General features: G+C 46.4%; 2 protein-coding genes across 2 annotated transcripts; both read left to right on the forward strand.

The window, feature by feature from the left end:
- The first annotated feature begins 7,758 nt into the window (after positions 1 to 7,758).
- On the forward strand, positions 7,759 to 12,269 carry LOC139838052 (uncharacterized). Its single transcript, XM_071827404.1, has 6 exons — positions 7,759 to 8,290; positions 8,370 to 8,552; positions 8,660 to 8,806; positions 10,102 to 10,665; positions 10,729 to 11,037; positions 11,170 to 12,269. Exons 1-6 carry the CDS (start codon positions 7,759 to 7,761, stop codon positions 12,267 to 12,269), a joined length of 2,835 nt encoding a protein of 944 aa, XP_071683505.1.
- A 1,078-nt stretch (positions 12,270 to 13,347) lies between these two features.
- On the forward strand, positions 13,348 to 16,804 carry LOC127342719 (probable glycerol-3-phosphate acyltransferase 3). The gene is made up of 2 exons (XM_051368722.2): positions 13,348 to 14,320; positions 15,648 to 16,804. The coding sequence occupies exons 1-2, from the start codon at positions 13,598 to 13,600 to the stop codon at positions 16,572 to 16,574; spliced, it is 1,650 nt and encodes a 549-aa protein (XP_051224682.1). The 5' UTR covers positions 13,348 to 13,597; the 3' UTR covers positions 16,575 to 16,804.
- The last annotated feature ends 747 nt before the right edge of the window (positions 16,805 to 17,551 follow it).

Raw genomic sequence — 17,551 nt, forward strand, 5'->3', positions numbered from 1 at the left:
ATTGGTTCTCCCCAAGTCTTCGACAAAATCTCTCCGTCGAATTCCTGCCACAAACGCATCTATTGCCCTCTCGTCAGATATGTTCTCTGCCGAATTTTTGATGATATTCCACCTCTGAATATATTTTCTCATTGGTTCATCATACTTCTGCCTGCAAGCCCTCAACTCCTCTTGTGATGCGGGTTTTTTGCATGTGGATCGGAAATTCTTCACAAAAACATCCTCGAAACTATCCCAACTGTCGATGGACCCCGGCGGTAACTTCTTTATCCATGATCGTGCTGCTCCACTCAAGTGCACTTGGATGCTCTACATGGCTGTTGCCCTGGTTCCACCTATCAACTTCACCGTCTCGAGGTAATCAACGAGCCAATCCTCGGGATCCTGTAGACCATCAATTTTTTTGAAATTGTCGGGTAACTTAAACCCTGACGGGACTCGAGTTTTTTGAACTCGTCTCGTGAAACACGAAAGTCCACACATATCTTCCTCATCGACTTCTGGTGAATGCCGATGTTCTCTTCTGTCCTGTCGCGCTCTATCCACCCTTGCCTGAGTCGCTGAGTCTCTTGCTCCACTTGCTCTCGGTGGATCCTGCACTGCTGCGGTAGGTCGCGGACTATTTTGTCTTGCAGCTCCTTCGGGAGGTGTAGTTGCGAACGCTGTTCCCATGGCTCCAACTCCTGCCATTGCCATGTTATACAATGCTTCTCTCGGATCCCCAGGAGGTGGTCTGGACGCGAGGATGAAAGCTTGTGTTGCCATGTATCCAGCTTCCGGTGTTTTGGGGATAATATTTCCCCTTGTGTCGATTGACATAAAAGACATGTCGAGGTTTTGAACTAAATTCTCCCTCTCTGCTTCAGGTATATTTTGCAGCCGAGATCTTGCTCTCCTTCGGGCTTCTCTGTGACTATCTCCCGAATTTCCTGATTGTCGTTAGATCTGCCCTTCGCCTGCTTGACGCGGAAGCTGCCTCGCTTCTTCTATTTAGTTCAGCTGTCTGTTTTTCTAACTCTCTGCCAACACGAGCGAGTCTATATTGGTAAGCTTGCAATTCTTCTGCCGTAGCAGTTGTGGTCATTGGTTCTGTACCATCCATGGCTCTTGCGGCTCTGTCCCATGCTTCTTGCGGGAGTTGAACCCTTAAACGCGGTGTAGGCCCGACATATTTGGTGCCTAAACCTCGCCTGAGATCAGCGGGATCGACATATGGGTTTCCCGCATCGTCGAAAGCCTCTGACGTCTCCGGCTCTGCTCGGTTTGTTTCTCCAATTGCATAGATCTGATGATATTTTGAATTTTGATTTTTGTCAGGATTGGTGACACCATCGTGCAGATTGGTGAAGACCTTTCCAACAACAATAGATCTGTCGATGAAATTGAAGCTGTCGATGCTGTCTGAGTCGCTGCTTATATCAGAGTCCGCAGACGACTCAAAGGACATGTCGCTGAAGATCTTGGCGAGCTTTTCGCTTACCATAGTGTTGATGAAGCGAGGTGATGAAATCTCCTCTTCGCCTGACGAAAAGTCGGAATCGACCGCTGATAATCCCGACGAGATCGGAACTTCGAGACGATACGATCCTTCTTTCTTGACACAGAATCGGAATTTTCCGAACGTCATCTCCATGGGATCCTCCAGATACGCATATGCATCCAAACGGGAGGGCGGGTGAGGAACAAAATCAACTAGATCAGTTTCGATCTGTTTACCTCGATCCATCGCGTTGCTTGCTACCGACGAAGTCGACGATCTTGAACGTGCCATCGAGATCAGCTACTTGTCTCCTCTAATCCCCACGGACGGCGCCAATTGACAAGGTATTAACTTGTCAATGCCTACGTATTGTAGACTAGGGTTTGGTTGGAAGTAGAGGGCAAGTAGATCTCGCAGATTTCAGCCAAAAAGTACTCGACGATCAAGAAACTAGGGTTATGTTGACAATGGATTCGATCCTCTCTTTGTCCCTCGACTCCCCCTTATATAGGAGGCGGAGCCGAGGGATTCGTAATACACAAGTTACAGAGTCCGGGAGGGTTTCTAACCCGTCCCGTAAAATTACAAGTCTCTATATTTCCTAATACAACTCTAACTTTCCTTAATATTAACTGGGCTTCCGAACTTCATATTCTTCGACTTGTGGGCCTTCAGTAAACCCCGGGTACCATCTTCGGCATGCCCATTGGGGATGCATATGTCACCTGCTTCAACCCACATAAATCCTTATCCAATTTGCAAACATGTCCCAATTTCTCCTCATAACCAGGAGGCTACCGCATGTAGATCTCTTCTTTCAGAACACCATGGAGAAACACGTTCTTCACATCTAGTTGTCAAAGGTGTCAATCACGAGATACTGCAAGAGAGAGCACCAAACGAATAGTCGCTGCCTTCACCACAGGACTAAAAGTGTTCTCATAGTCAATGCCATATCGTTGCTTAAAACCTTTAGCAACTAGATGAGCCTTATAATGATCAACTGAACCATCAGCCCGACGCTTCACTTTATAGACCCATTTACAGTCAATTACATTCTTACCAGCACCAGATGGAACCAAGTGCCAAGTACGGTTGCTTTTCAACGCCATATACTCCTCATCCATGGCAGACTTCCACTTGGGATCCGCAAGAGCTTCACGAATATCATTTGGTTCACCGGTGCTGCTATAATTTGCAACTTGAACACGATCATACCGAACACGACCATCGGTAACAATTTTCGGCTGAGAGATACCACTTTGAAGCCTTGTATGAGGATGACCAGGAGTAGAAACAGCAGGAGCAACAGGCACAGCATCCGCAGACGATCTAGAGGAGATAGAGGAGCCGGACAGCCGCAGACGATCCTGTAGTCGATCGTGTGTCAGTGCTGGTGGCCGCAGAGGATCCGGGAGAGGGTACTTCGGGCGAGAGAATCTCTGTGCGGGAACCAGCCGTAGACAGAGTAGGCAAACAGGAGGCTGCCACATGAGACGAGGCCACGCCTGGTGCTATCGGAGCGCGATCCGACGCAGATTGCGTCTCCGATCTGGAGGGAGATCGCGTCTGACCATCTGAACCCAATGATTGGGCAGAATCTTCATTGGGATCCGTGCCAGATGGAGAAAAATCACCAAAGGAGTCCCTGGAGCAGAATTTTGTGCTGATTCCTGCACAACGGACTCAGCATCAAACTGTATATCATTCCCCTCATGATCATGCATATGAATAGGTTGCAAAGAGGCTGGTAGAAGAAGAATTCCAGATTTTAATTGTGCATCGGAATTGGAATGAAGTGAGGCAAACGGAAAAACAGATTCATCAAACACAACATCACGAGAAATATACACTCGACCAGAAGATATGTCAAGACACTTCTAGCCTTTGTGCTGATTACTATACCCAAGAAAAGCACATTGCTTGGAGCGAAATTTGAGCTTACGCCTATTGTATGGGTGAAGGTTTGGCCAACAAGCACAGCCAAAAATCCGTAGAAAAGTGTAGTCCGCTTTATGACTAAAGAGAACGCTCAAGGGGTGTATCAGAATTAATGACTTTAGTAGGAAGACGATTGATAAGGTAAACCGCCGTAAGAAAAGCCTCATCCCAAATTTTAAGTGGCATAAATGCATTGGCAAGAAGAGACAAACCAACCTCAACAATATGTCTATGTTTGCGCTCAGCTGGGCCATTCTACTGATGAGCATGGGGGCAGGACACAAGATGAGATATTCCTACTTGCTTAAAGAAAGAATTTAACTTCTGATACTCACCACCCCAGTTAGTTTGCATAGAAATAATTTTCTTATCAAAGTATCTTTCAACAAGGTGCTGAAAATCACGAAACTTCTGAAACACATCAGATTTATTTTTCAAGAGATATATCCAGTTGAACTTGCTATAATCATCAATAAAACTAACATAGTATTTATATCTTCTAACAGAAGCCGGGGCAGGACCCAGACATCAGAAAATACAAGTTCAAGATGAAAACTAGACACACTTGACGATTTAGGATATGGTAACTGATGACTCTTAGCCTTTTGACAGGCATCACAAACTAATTCCTTGGACTCACTAAACGGAATATTATTGTCTCGAAGAATTTGATAAACTACACTTGAAGCTAGATGACCTAGATGCCTATGCCAAAACGAAGAGGAGGACTTGGTGACACCATGAGATTGCCGGCCAGGAAGAGAGGATGAAGACTTCGGCATTGGGTAGAGACCTCCAACACATTTACCTTGAAGAAGGATTCCCTCGTGTCCTGGTCCTTAACAAAGAAAGAATTAGGCCAATACTCAACAAAAGCATGATTATCTGTGGCTAGTCGACTAGTAGATAAGAGACTCTTTGTGGCTTTTGGAACATGTAGGATATTTTTGAGATGCAAATCATGATACAGAATGACCAATGTGACGTATATCCATACCTGCACCACTAGCCGTGTGTATCTGCTCGTTGCCATTGCAGCGGTCCCTCACATGCAATTTTTCTAGCTCACTAGTGACATGGTCAGTTGCCCCAGTGTCGCTGTACCAATTTGTGTCAACACCATATGGGCCAGAATCATAGGCCGCACCTGCCGATTTGTCGGGACCCCTGTAGTTTTTCTGAAACCTCTTCCAGCAGTTCAAGGCAGTATGTCCCTGTTTGCCACACACCTGACAGATTTCATCACTTCGTCCTCCTCCTCCGAACGGACGATTCCCCTGTGGGTTGCGGCCACCGCCATTGCCACGGCCAGCTCTATACCCACCACTGTAATTGTTATTGTGCTGATCATATCCACCGCGCTGATCAGGGTACCGGTACTGCTCCTGATCACGATACTGATCCTGATAGTGTCCGCGTCCCCGGCCACCATTGCGACCACCAGGAGTCGCTGCATTGACAGAAGCTCCATCACCGGTTGTTCGAGCCTCCACCCGAGACTCATATGTCATGAATTGTGAGTAAACATCACTCAAACTCACATCTTTCTGCGCCTTAAGCAAGACATTAATGGCAGCAACAAAACCATCATACTCATTTGTCAAGTCCAGCAAGGATGTATGAAATCACATCCACGGTATCCATAGGTTTACCAGCAGCCGCCATCTCATCGGAGAGACCCTTGATCTCATCCAAGTACGCATGTCCAGTCTTGTCTTCATTGCGACATTGATTGAGTTTGGTGCGGAGGTGCACCACTCTGGACTGAGATTGGGCCGCAAACATCTCCACGGCAGCTTTCCAGAACACTGCGGACGTTGGGAGTCCAACCATCTGCGTGAGGACTTCCTTTGCCATGTTCCTGACCAGAAACCCTAGAACGGTTTGGTCTTGCGCGACCCAGCGCACATGTTCGGGATTGGGAATTGTCACCTCAACCCCATCACTATCCTTGGTCTTGATCGTCTTCTCTGGTTCTGCCGAAGAACCATCCAGGAACCCAAATAACTGAGCTCCACAAATCTCAGGGAGAACCTGAGTTTGCCACAGGAGGAAGTTATCTCGGGTTAGCTTCTCCGAGATGGCGATGTTGAGGGCCGCCGCGCCTGTCGACGAAGAGTAAGATGCTGAGGACGACATGATGCCTGCAAGCTTGTGACGGCGACGATCTAGGGCGACCTCGGCGGCAGCGATCTAGATGCGTTTGGAAGAACCGTGCTCTGATACCATATCAAACGTATGGGCAGCGTTACCCTAACACGGGCCGCATCATGGCATTATATATGGGTAGACATACAGGGGGCGGTCCACCTATACAGAGGTGTATACCAGATACAATACCGAGAATAGAGACCTATACATATACATCTAGACAACTACTTTAACACGTACTACGTGTGGTCACATGTTACTACTTATGTTACAATATAGAGATTTGTTTGAATGTGGAGCGAAGAGGCTAGAATGGCTTATCAAAAGAGTTTGTGTACTAAATTAAAATTAGAGGAGGAGCACGTAATAAGCTACTCCTCCAATCCATAATACGTGTCAAACTAAAACCGCGGCACTTATTATGATCGGATGACGTAGGTATAAGATAAACGTGTGGTCGATATGTCACATGTTTTTACTCGATACTTATATGTCAGCATATTCATGAACTTGCAATATAGGTATATAACTCTTGTATTATCTGCATACACAAAAAATCAAATGCAGTCTTCCTTTCAGACGCTTGATTAGAAGGGCCATAACTCTACTATAGGAAGACCATTCTTCTGCTTCAGTCTTCTTCTGTTCTGCCTTTTTTTCACGAGTTCGTCCAGAATCTTGTGTCCATGTGAGAATACTCCCGCGGCATGGCTGCGTTTACATCCCTGAGTCCAGCCCAAAGTGTAGGCTTCTTTGGCGGCACGCATGCTCTGTCACGATTCAGATGCTATTTTGGACCGCAAATCACGGAGCAACTAAGGGCCATGCAGGTGTAGCCGTGTAGGTATAGTTTGGTAGGTAGGTAGCCTGGACGCTCGGGTAAAGTTCAACTCGACGGCCGGTGGCCGGTCGGACGTACGTCGTGTACTCGTGGCGTGTGCTCGCCTAATCAATATCCGTCTTGCTACAGAAGAAAAGGCTACATATGGCAGCATGGTTCAGACATGTGAAAGTAGCTACTTTATTCTGGTGGCGGATTGTGACGTGCAACAAAGGACGGGCCAATACCTTGCAATGCCTAGCAATAATATAGGCATGTTTAGTTAGAGAAACTTAAGACCGAGGCCGAGCTACACTTAGGTCTTTATTCTGAAACATTGGTATTCACATTTTAAAGTTTTAAAAAATTAAAACAAAATTCTTGATTTTGTCATTGACGTATACTATAAACATGTAAAATCTCAATACAAAACAACTTTGTATTTAAAGTTTGTCAGATTTTATCATTTTTGTGTAACCGAGAATACAAAATGCGTTAAATCGAGATTTTACGGGTTTGTAATGTACAACATTGGCTATCTCTAAGATTTTTCCAGATTTTTTGAAACTTTGGATACGGATTTTAAATATTTGAAATAAAGAGCTACGTGTAGCTTAACCTCCATTTGTCCACTCATAGATAAGAGGTCCTTCAGAAATTGTATCCCTGGAATCATCATAGAATTGTTAGACATATGTGTTAGATGGTTTAGGTTGTAGGTATGGAGGAGTCCTCCACCCTACCGTTTCCCTCTCTCCCTTATGTACCGTATCCCTCTCGTTCTCTGTAACAACTATGGGCTTTGTCCCCTATATATGAACACGTAACCGTGCAGGTCAAAGCACGTTCGACGCCACGATTTTCACATGGTATCAGAGCGTCTCTTCCGAGACCTCTAGCTGCCGAGATCCGATCGCCGCCGTCGCCTCTACGACTCGACAACAGCCACCGCCGTTGTTCTCTACAACAGCCGCCGCCCACGATCAAGATCCCGACGACAGCTGCAGCGATCCAATCGCCGCCGCCTCTACGACCCGACAAACCTGACGACAGCCGCCGCGATCCAATCATCGCCGCCGCCCCTACGACTTGATGACAGCCGCCGCCGTTGCTTTCTGCAACCGTCGCCGCCAACGATCAAGACCGCCGCCTCTGTCTGCCTTACAGCCGCCGCCAACTACGACCACGACTGCCGCCGCCGCTGTGATTTCCCAGCTGCCGCTGCCCACACAACATCATGAGCTCTTCGTCGTCCTCATCGACGCTAGCCGCTGCTCTTGGCGTGCCCCCCACACAAACCCTCAACCGCACCAATCATCTTGCATGGAAGGCGTTGGTCCTTCCTGCGTTCCGCGGAGCTCGTGTCATGGGACTCCTCCTTGGCACTGATCGAGCACCGCCTGATACTCTGGAAGAAGAAGAAGATGAGAACAGGAAGATGATCGAAGTTCCGAATCCAGCCTATGACACATGGATTGTGCGGGATCAGCAAGTTCTGCGTTTTCTCCTGAACTCGTTGTCCCCTGATATTCTGTCCCATGTCCTGAGTGCAGAGTCTTCCGCTGAAGCCTGGTCAATGATTGATGCCATGTTCAAGACTGCAGCTCGCTCCAAAACTCAGCATCTTCGGAGCCAACTCAATGACACCAAGAAGCTATCCATGAGTGCCGATGATTACTTCACCAAGATGAAGGGATTTGCCTCTGAATTGGCAGCTATTGGCAAGCCCCTTGATGACGACGAGCTGGTCGGATACCTCCTTCGTGGACTTGACAAGGATCACTACAATTCTCTCATCACGAACATCAATGGCAAGTCTGACACAACGCTCGATGAATTCTTCGGGCAACTCAGTTCTTATGATATGCGCAACGGCCCTGGTCATGGAGCCCATGAAGGTTTAACCTCTTCTGCCAACATTGCTCGTCGAGGACAGGAGAATGACCGTGATCGTGACTATCGTCCACATGCCCGGAGTCCGGGCCTTCGCGATCGTGGACGCCAGGACTATAGAGGAGGCGGTGGTGGCGGTTTCCGCCGTGACCGCCGAGATGATACTCGTACATGAGGTGACCGTGATGATCGCCCTTGACGACGGACTGATGATCGTCGCCAGGATAGCGGCAAGGGATGCCGTCGTACTGACCGTGCCCCAACGCCGTTTGTGGACACTACATGTCAAATCTGCAACATCTACGGACATCCTGCAAAGGACTGCTGGTGGCGCTATGGTGATGATGATGACTCTGATGATCGAGGTTCCAAAGGTGACAAGAGTGCAAATCATGCATCATATGGCGTTGACACGAACTGGTACTCGGATACGGGTGCTACTGATCACATCACTAGTGAGCTAAGCAAGCTTTCTACACATGAGAAGTACACAGGACATGACCGTGTGCGCACGGCAGAAGGTACATGTATGCACATTAGTCATATTGGGCATTCAAAATTTACACATCCTCTTGGTTCCTTTTATCTTAAAAATGTTCTACATGTTCCCAGTGCATCAAAAAATCTTCTCTCCGTTCATAAATTCACACTTGATAACCATGTTTTTATTGAGTTTCACCCTTTCTTTTTCTTGATCAAGGACATAAAGACACGAAGAACTCTGTTTAGGGGTCCCCGCTATGATGGTCTCTATCCCTTGCTGCCTATGTTCCATGAGACCTCCAAGCTCGCCTACATCGCAATAAAGCCGTCATCCTCTACATGGCATCACCGTTTAGGTCATCCATCTTCTTTTATAGTTCAACAAGTTCTTAGGAAGAATAAAATAGCTTACACCCCAGAAAGCACTCCATATGTTTGTGATTCTTGTCAATTAGCCAAGAGCCATCAGCTACCATACCCCATATCCAGTAGTGTTTCTACTGCTCCTTTAGAGCAAGTGTTCTCTGATGTATGGGTCCCCGCTCCTCTTTCTGTGGCAAAACATGCCTATTATGTAAGCTTCATCGATGATTTTAGTAAATTTACATGGATATATTTGCTCAAAAAGCGTTCTGATGTTTATCAAGCTTTTCTCAATTATCAACAATATGTTGAACGCAAGTTTGATAGGAAAATTGTTACTATGCAAACTGATTGGGGTGGTGAATATGAAAAATTAAATGGTTTCTTTCAGAAGGTTGGCATTACACATCATGTTTCTTGTCCTCATGCTCATCAGCAAAATGGTTCAGCTGAAAGAAAACACCGTCATATTGTTGAGGTTGGTCTTGCCTTACTTGCTAATGCCTCTATGCCTCTTAAGTTCTGGGATGAAGCTTTTCTCACATCCACTTTTCTTATCAATATTCTTCCTAGAAAAGTCCTTGATTTTGAATCTCCAACTGAGCATATTCTTCATGTCACACCTAATTATGATGCTCTTCGCACTTTTGATTGTGTTTGTTGGCCTAATCTTCGTCCCTACAATAAACGCAAACTTGCTTTCCGCTCAAAACAATGTGTTTTCCTTGGCTATAGTCCTCTTCACAAGGGTGTCAAATGTCTTCATATATCCACTGGGCGTGTCTATATTTCTCGAGATGTTGTCTTTGATGAGAATGTCTTCCCTTTTGCTGCCCTGCATCCAAATGCTGGTGCTCGTCTCAAACAAGATATCTTGCTTCTTCCATCCACCACAACCCCTTCTCAAGAGGATGATGCTAATTTTGATGACCCTATTGTGCCTATTGTGTCTTGTACTAATGTGTTGCAGGATGGAGAAGCAGCAGAAAAAACTGTACAGAAAACGGAGTTGAAAATCGTCCAGAAACTTCCTCAGAGCACGAGGAGGAACATTCCTCTGCTCTGTCCGATCCCGAGGCAGCTGATTCCGAGGAGAAGCTGTCTGATCCCGAGGTGGATCCCAGCACTGCTGCTCCTGACGTCCTTCTGCAGCACTTTGGGCCGCACGCCGCGTCCACGCGCTCGCCCACGCGCGCTTGCTCCGCGCCAGACGAACACGCGCCCGATGCGGTCACGCGTCAGCAGCCGAGCGGCTGCTCGCGCCAGGAGATTCCTGGCCACTCGCCCACCGCCACGCGCCATGACGTGAGTGGCTCGACGGGGCTTCCCACGCGCGGTCCCCCTGTGGATCCTGGTGCACAGTCCGCTGGGCAGGGAGGATCTTCTACATCTTCTAGTGTTGCAGACGATTTTGTGGGCAGTCCAGGCAACACTTCAACATCTTCCGATAGTTCGCTGCCATCCTCGCCAGTGCAATCTGCACCACCGGTGCATCCTACACCGCTATCACCTATTCGCACCCGGCTTCAAAGAGGTATAAAAAATCCCAAGAAATACGCTGATGGTACAATTCGCTATGGCATGTTGACTTCCACAGGTGAACCGTGTACACTGACAAAAGCTTTAGGTGATGAAAATTGGTGCGATGCCATGAATGAAGAGTACAAGGCATTGATGGATAATAAGACCTGGCATCTTGTTCCTCCAAATAGAAACAAGAATCTAATTGACTGCAAATGGGTGTATCGCATAAAGAAGAAGGCAGATGGCACAATTGACAGGTATAAAGCACGATTGGTTGCAAAAGGTTTTAAACAAAGATATGGTATTGATTATGAAGATACGTTCAGTCCTGTGGTTAAAATTGCTACTATCAGAACTGTTCTGGCTCTTTCTGTTTCTAGAGGTTGGAGTCTACGACAGCTAGATGTCAAGAACGCGTTTCTTCATGGTGTTCTGGAAGAGGAAGTATATATGAGACAACCTCCAGGTTTTGAAGATCCTAATGCTCCTAATTATATTTGCAAACTTGATAAAGCCTTATATGGACTGAAGCAAGCTCCCAGAGCTAGGTATTCTAGGCTTAGTTCAAAGCTATGTGGTCTTGGTTTCATACCTTCGAAGGCTGACACCTCATTGTTTCTCTTCAACAAAGCAAGTATTACTATATTTGTGCTGATATATGTTGATGATATTATAGTAACAAGCTCTTCTGATCATGCTATTTCTGCTTTGCTTCGAGATCTTAATAAGAACTTTGCTATCAAGGATTTAGGAGATTTGCACTACTTTCTTGGCATTGAGGTAACAAGGATGCATAATGGCCTATTGTTGACACAGGAAAAATATGCTAATGATTTGCTTCAGAAGATCGGCATGCAAGGATGTAAATCAGCTCCAACACCTTTGTCCTCTACTGAACAGTTATCTCTTACAGATGGCACACCCCTGGGTTCTGATGATAGCACCCAGTATAGAAGTGTTGTTGGAGGTTTGCAGTATTTAACTTTGACACGACCAGATTTGGCATACTCGGTTAATAAGGTTTGTCAGTATCTTCATGCTCCTACTACAGAACATTGGACAGCTGTGAAACGTATTCTCAGATATGTGAAAGACACTGTGAACACTGGGATTACCTTTGTCAAGTCTTCTTCCACCTTTCTTAGTGCCTTTTCAGATGCAGACTGGGCAGGTTCTATTGATGATAGAAGGTCTACAGGAGGTTTTGCTATATTTGTTGGACCAAATTTAGTATCTTGGAGTGCTAGAAAACAAGCTACAGTATCCAGGTCAAGTATTGAAGCTGAATATAAATCTTTAGCAAATGCCACAGCTGAGATGATATGGGTTGAAGCTCTTCTTAGAGAACTTGGAGTAAAGTTAAAAGATAAACCATGTCTTTGGTGTGACAACTTGGGTGCTACCTATTTGTCTGCAAATTCAGTGTTTCATGCTCGTACTAAACATATTGAGATTGATTTTCATTTTGTAAGAGAAAGAGTTGCAAGGAACTTGCTAAACATCAGATTTATCTCAAGTAAAGATCAAGTTGCAGACGGCTTTACAAAGGCTCTTCCAATCAAGAAGTTAGAGGAGTTTAAGCGTAATCTAAACCTTTCTACAGGTTTAGATTAAGGGGGAGTGTTAAACATATGTGTTAGATGGTTTAGGTTGTAGGTATGGAGGAGTCCTCCACCCTACCGTTTCCCTCTCTCCCCTATGTACCGTATCCCTCTCGTTCTCTGTAACAACTATGGGCTTTGTCCCCTATATATGAACACGTAACCGTGCAGGTCAAAGCACGTTCGATGCCACGATTTTCACAAGAATGACCATATAGTAATAGTATTATATATCTTCACTTGGAAAATATACTTCGTCCGTTCTGAAAAGGATATTCAACTTTTTACCATTTTGTCGACATCCTTTGTTGGACGGAAGAATACAACATGAATCCTTTGTTTCATGTTGAGTGGGAGAGTGTCAACTATGTTGGCTACAGCCTACCTAGAATGATGGGGAGAAGAACAAAAAAAATTATTAGGGTTTGAGATTTTTTTTGGGGGGGGGGGGGTGGAAGTAGGGTTGTTGTAAAGATGGGCGTGGGAAACTGCTATGTGCACTACACCAGTGCGGCGCTGCAAAACATGGATGGAGGAGCCAGATCTCATGGGTCATATACCATCGGGGCTATCTTTTGCAAGGTGAAAAACCAGCGGTCCAGTATGGTCCCCAAGATGGCCGGTGCTTTTTTCATCCCAAAATGTAAGCCACCATTAGTTTTTTCTTGTTAACAACATGTAAGTTTGATTTGTACTTATAGTATATGTCAATAAAACTAGTATAAAGATATTTAAAATAAAAAAAATCTAATGCAACAATATCATTTATACATATCGATTTATATGGTACAATATATATTAACGTTTAAAGTCATGCATGAAAAATCCTGCAAAACAAAATGTGTCTTATATTTTTGGCGGAGGGGTATCGGGCTCAGGTCTTCGTGCCGGATCTAATTACTATCTGCAATCTAGAGTGGTTGCCAGTGTACGTGCTTCACTTTTTTTCGCCCACTAAACGGCAATACGATGATATCTCAAATTACAGCTACTACATCTACGTGTCTTAGCTAGTCCATTGCTCCCTCGGCGCACCGCCACAAACATGGCAGATGCATGATAGCTACGCACCTTCACTTCTCATGTTTTCCACAACTGCTTGAGTTTTTCCACAAGTTTTTTTGGGTATAAAGGTATTTAGTGAGTTGAGTTGTCTGATACAAGGGGCAATCCATCATCCATACATACACTGACCTCTCTCCAACTCAATCCGGCCTGCCGGCCATTCTTATTGCCACCAGTACATTAATTAAACACACCAGTACTGTGGCTACTTATACTCCTTATCTAGGGGAGCGCTCCACAAGTTAACAAGCTTAACCGAGCACACGACGATCGACCATGGCCAAGAAGAAGCTGTCCCAGAGGCTCTTCGCCACCTTGCTCTCCATCATCTTCCATGGGAGGCCATGGCTCTCCAGCACCAGCAGCAAGGGCGGCAGCACCTCCGCCACATTCCCTTCCTCGCCCATGCGGCAAAACCACCACCGTCCCATGGCCGATGGCAAGCTCGCCGCCGAGCGAACGATCGTCGTCGACGTCGACGGTGGTCTCCTCCGGTCGTCGCCCTCGGGCCTCTTCCCCTACTTCATGCTCGTGGCGCTGGAGGCGGGAGGGTTCCTGCGCGGTGCCGTGCTCCTCCTCCTCTACCCTCTGCTCTGCTGCGTGGGTATACGCGGCGACACGGCGCTGAGGGTAATGGCCATGGCGGCTTTCTGCGGCCTCCGGGAGAGCCGGCTCCACGCCGGCCGCGCCGTGCTGCCCAAGTGGTTCATGGAGGACGTCGCGGTGGACGGGTTCGAGGCGATGAGGGGCGCGCGGAGGAGGGTGTGCGTGACGAGTATGCCCAGGGTGATGGTGGACGGGTTCCTCAGGGAGTATCTCGGGGCGGAGGTGGTCGTCGGGAAGGGGATGAAGGTGCTATTTGGGTTCTACACCGGCCTGATGGAGGAGGAAGAGGTGATCCTCCACTTGGAGGAGAAGAAGATCATGCTAGAGGGTGATGCAGTCGCCTTCTCTGGCTCCCTGGAATTTTTCAGACATCCTCTCTCACACTGTTGCAAGGTACTGTACTATCATCTTGCACAAATATGAAAATTAGTTACTTGCATTTTATTTTGTTGCATTCATCCTAACCTTTCTACTATCCTTTCTATACATCTATAGATGTGGCAGACTCTATTTGTCACTTGGCTGTTTATCAATTTGTCATAAGATGATTGTTGATTTTTCTTACCCACTAGCTCACAAGATGACACGTGGATATTTGATTGTTTTTAATTTCATTAATTTATAATATATATACATGTAATTTACAATATATATAGACATGTCATTTACATATGTATATATGCATGTAATTTAGCAATGTATATGCATGTAATTTACATTATTATTACATTGCTAGTAATAATTTACTAATTATTTGTACATACTAGCGTAAATGGGTTGTAGTTTGTGCCAAATAACGGTTTGAGACACTAAAATGCTTGTGGCCCAAAGTCAAAAATAAAAATCAAGTATTAGCGAATTAAAAAAATACTCCCTTCGATCTATTTTAATTGACTAAATCTGAATCAATTAAAATGGATTAGAGGGAGTACTTGATTGCGAAATAGCAAAAGTGATAGGTATTGGCATGCCACATGAGGAGTTTCACCATCTCAATTATTCCATACATTCACAATTACCTCGTGTTCTGAAATTAGTTATAGTTAAACTTTCTAAAGTTTGACTAAATATTTTAAATAAATGAACATCTGCAATATAAAAAAATTGCACTAGAATCGTTGTAAAGTATACTTAATTATGAATTATATGCATTTGATATTATAAATATTGACATAGTTTTCTTCTATTTTTGGTCAAACTTTACAAATTTTTAATTTGACTAAACCTAAAAGACCAAGATAATTACGAAAGGAGGGTGTATCGCATTGCACTTGTAGCTAGTAAAAAATCAGGCATTTCTATATACAAGGACGTACGTACACGTGGTTCAGACATTCCATCAGTCAAAGTAGTAGGTACCGTACGCCATGACCGTGCAACCGTTTATACCGAGGACTATACATGCATGATTTACCCTTTTTGCTAGCTCGTTCGTGGTAGTAACCAAATTCACGGCTAACCAACAAAGAAGTAGTACGATATACCTGTCACCTCTTGAATGAAACAGTTGGTCTCTCTTGCACAAGTTGCATGGTCACGAGGCGACTTACATGCAAAAGTTGCCGCGACAGTACCATCAAACGGTTGGAGATTATGTCCTCGTACGATAGTAGTTATTTGGTATACGTAGACGTATGGTACTGTTATACAGAAACGTGTTTCTACGCGCATGCATGGGAAACCTGTGACCGTTTACTCTTGTGTATGTACGCACAAACAGGAGACGTACCACGTGAGGCCGGAGGACGGTGCCACGCGGCAGGCGCTGCCGAGGGGCAAGTACCCCAAGCCCATGGTGTTCCACGACGGCCGGCTCGCGTTCCGGCCCACCGCCGGCGGCACGCTCGCCATGTTCATGTGGCTCCCCTTGGGTGTCGCACTGGGCGCCGCCCGCCTCGCCGTCGCGCTCGTCGTGCCGTACAGGTACGCCACGCTCATCCTCGCCTCCACCGGCATGTCGTGGCGGCTCAAGGGGAACAGGCCGGGTCACCCGCCCGGCCACGGCGGCGGCCGCGGTCAGCTGTTCGTGTGCAACCACCGCACGCTCATCGACCCAGTGTACGTGTCGGTGGCGCTGGACCGGCAGGTGCGAGCCGTGTCCTACAGCCTCAGCCGCCTCTCGGAGCTCATCTCGCCGATCGGTCGCACCGTGCGGCTCACGCGCGACCGCGACAGCGACGGCGCTGCCATGGCGCGCCTCCTGGACCGCGGCGACCTCGTCGTCGTCTGCCCCGAGGGCACCACCTGCCGCGAGCCCTACCTGCTCCGCTTCAGCCCGCTCTTCGCCGAGCTCAGCGACGACGTCGTCCCGGTCGGCGTCGCCGTCGAGACGGCCATGTTCTACGCCACCACGGCCGGTGGGTTCAAATGCCTCGACGCGCTCTACTACATGGTCAACCCCAGGATGTGCTACACGGTGCAGTTCCTGGACCGGGTCTGCACCACGGCGGTCATGGGGAGGGAGGTGCACAGCAGGGACATGGCCAACATCGTGCAGAGGAAGATTGGGGACGCGCTCGGATACGGATGCACCATGCTCACCAGAAAGGATAAGTACCTCATGCTCGCCGGCAACGACGGCGTCGTCAAAGCCAACCACAACTGCTCTGCTGCTCCACCTGCTCCTATAGGGATCAAGAATATGTAACTGATTAGTCTGTTCTAGCTAGCCACCTCTTGGTCTTGTTTTTTTCCGGTTATCCTGCTGCTAGCTAAATTTGCCACGCGTTTGACTTACCTTTTTGTATATGTTTGTCGTGTGTCTGCAAAAAAGCAGTGATCCGATTGCATTCACTTGAACTTGTAAACACCACACATCATGTTGATTGGCACTTGGGCTGTTTATTCCTTTTGTAGCAACACTGAAACTTCCAATCATCTTTTCTTCACTTGCAATATTGCTAGATGTGTTTGGGGTGTTTTTAGGTATGTTTATTGGATCTCGTTTGAGTCCTAAATCTTTTTGGCAGAGGTATGTTTGACTTTACTTCATTTTCCTGGTGAAAGGCTCCACACTTCTTTCATCGGGGGGCTGTTTGTTAGTCCATTTTGACAGGAAAAAAAAGTGACATTTGATGGTTATGTGTTGAGTCCCCTTCGGTGATAGTGTTCAGTATGTGCTCGTTCATTTTGTACCGGGCAGGTTTGCAAAGGAGGACGACGGCAAGCAGCTCAATAATGGAGCGCGGCAAGTGATGCTGACGCCTACCAACATCCTGGCATCTTCTCAGGAGAATACAAGAGTCAGAGATCTACTCCAAATTGCTTGTCCGTGATCAAAGACTGGCGTTTTGGAATGCTGAATGATTTGTGTTTTGGTGATCTTGCTACGCTATCCTTTGTCTAGTGTATGAGTTGTTGATCTTTGGGTTCCTGTAATTTGATACTATCTTTGTACTTGTCTTGACTCTTGCCAGTGCTGTCAGATTTTTGTCCCGTCCCCTTTTATTTGCATTTTAGAAAAACTTTGTAGTGAACAATGTGTTTTCCGTTATGCTAATAATGAAAAGGGGAGTAGCCCGATTTAAATGTTAACTGGCATCATTGTTTTAAAACCTTTTTTACAGTATGTCAGATAAGAACATATGTTACATAAACTCCACCAAGATATGTAAGTCATTCCTT

This window comes from Lolium perenne, chromosome 3, assembly GCF_019359855.2.
Source record: "Lolium perenne isolate Kyuss_39 chromosome 3, Kyuss_2.0, whole genome shotgun sequence".
Lineage (NCBI taxonomy): Eukaryota > Viridiplantae > Streptophyta > Magnoliopsida > Poales > Poaceae > Lolium > Lolium perenne.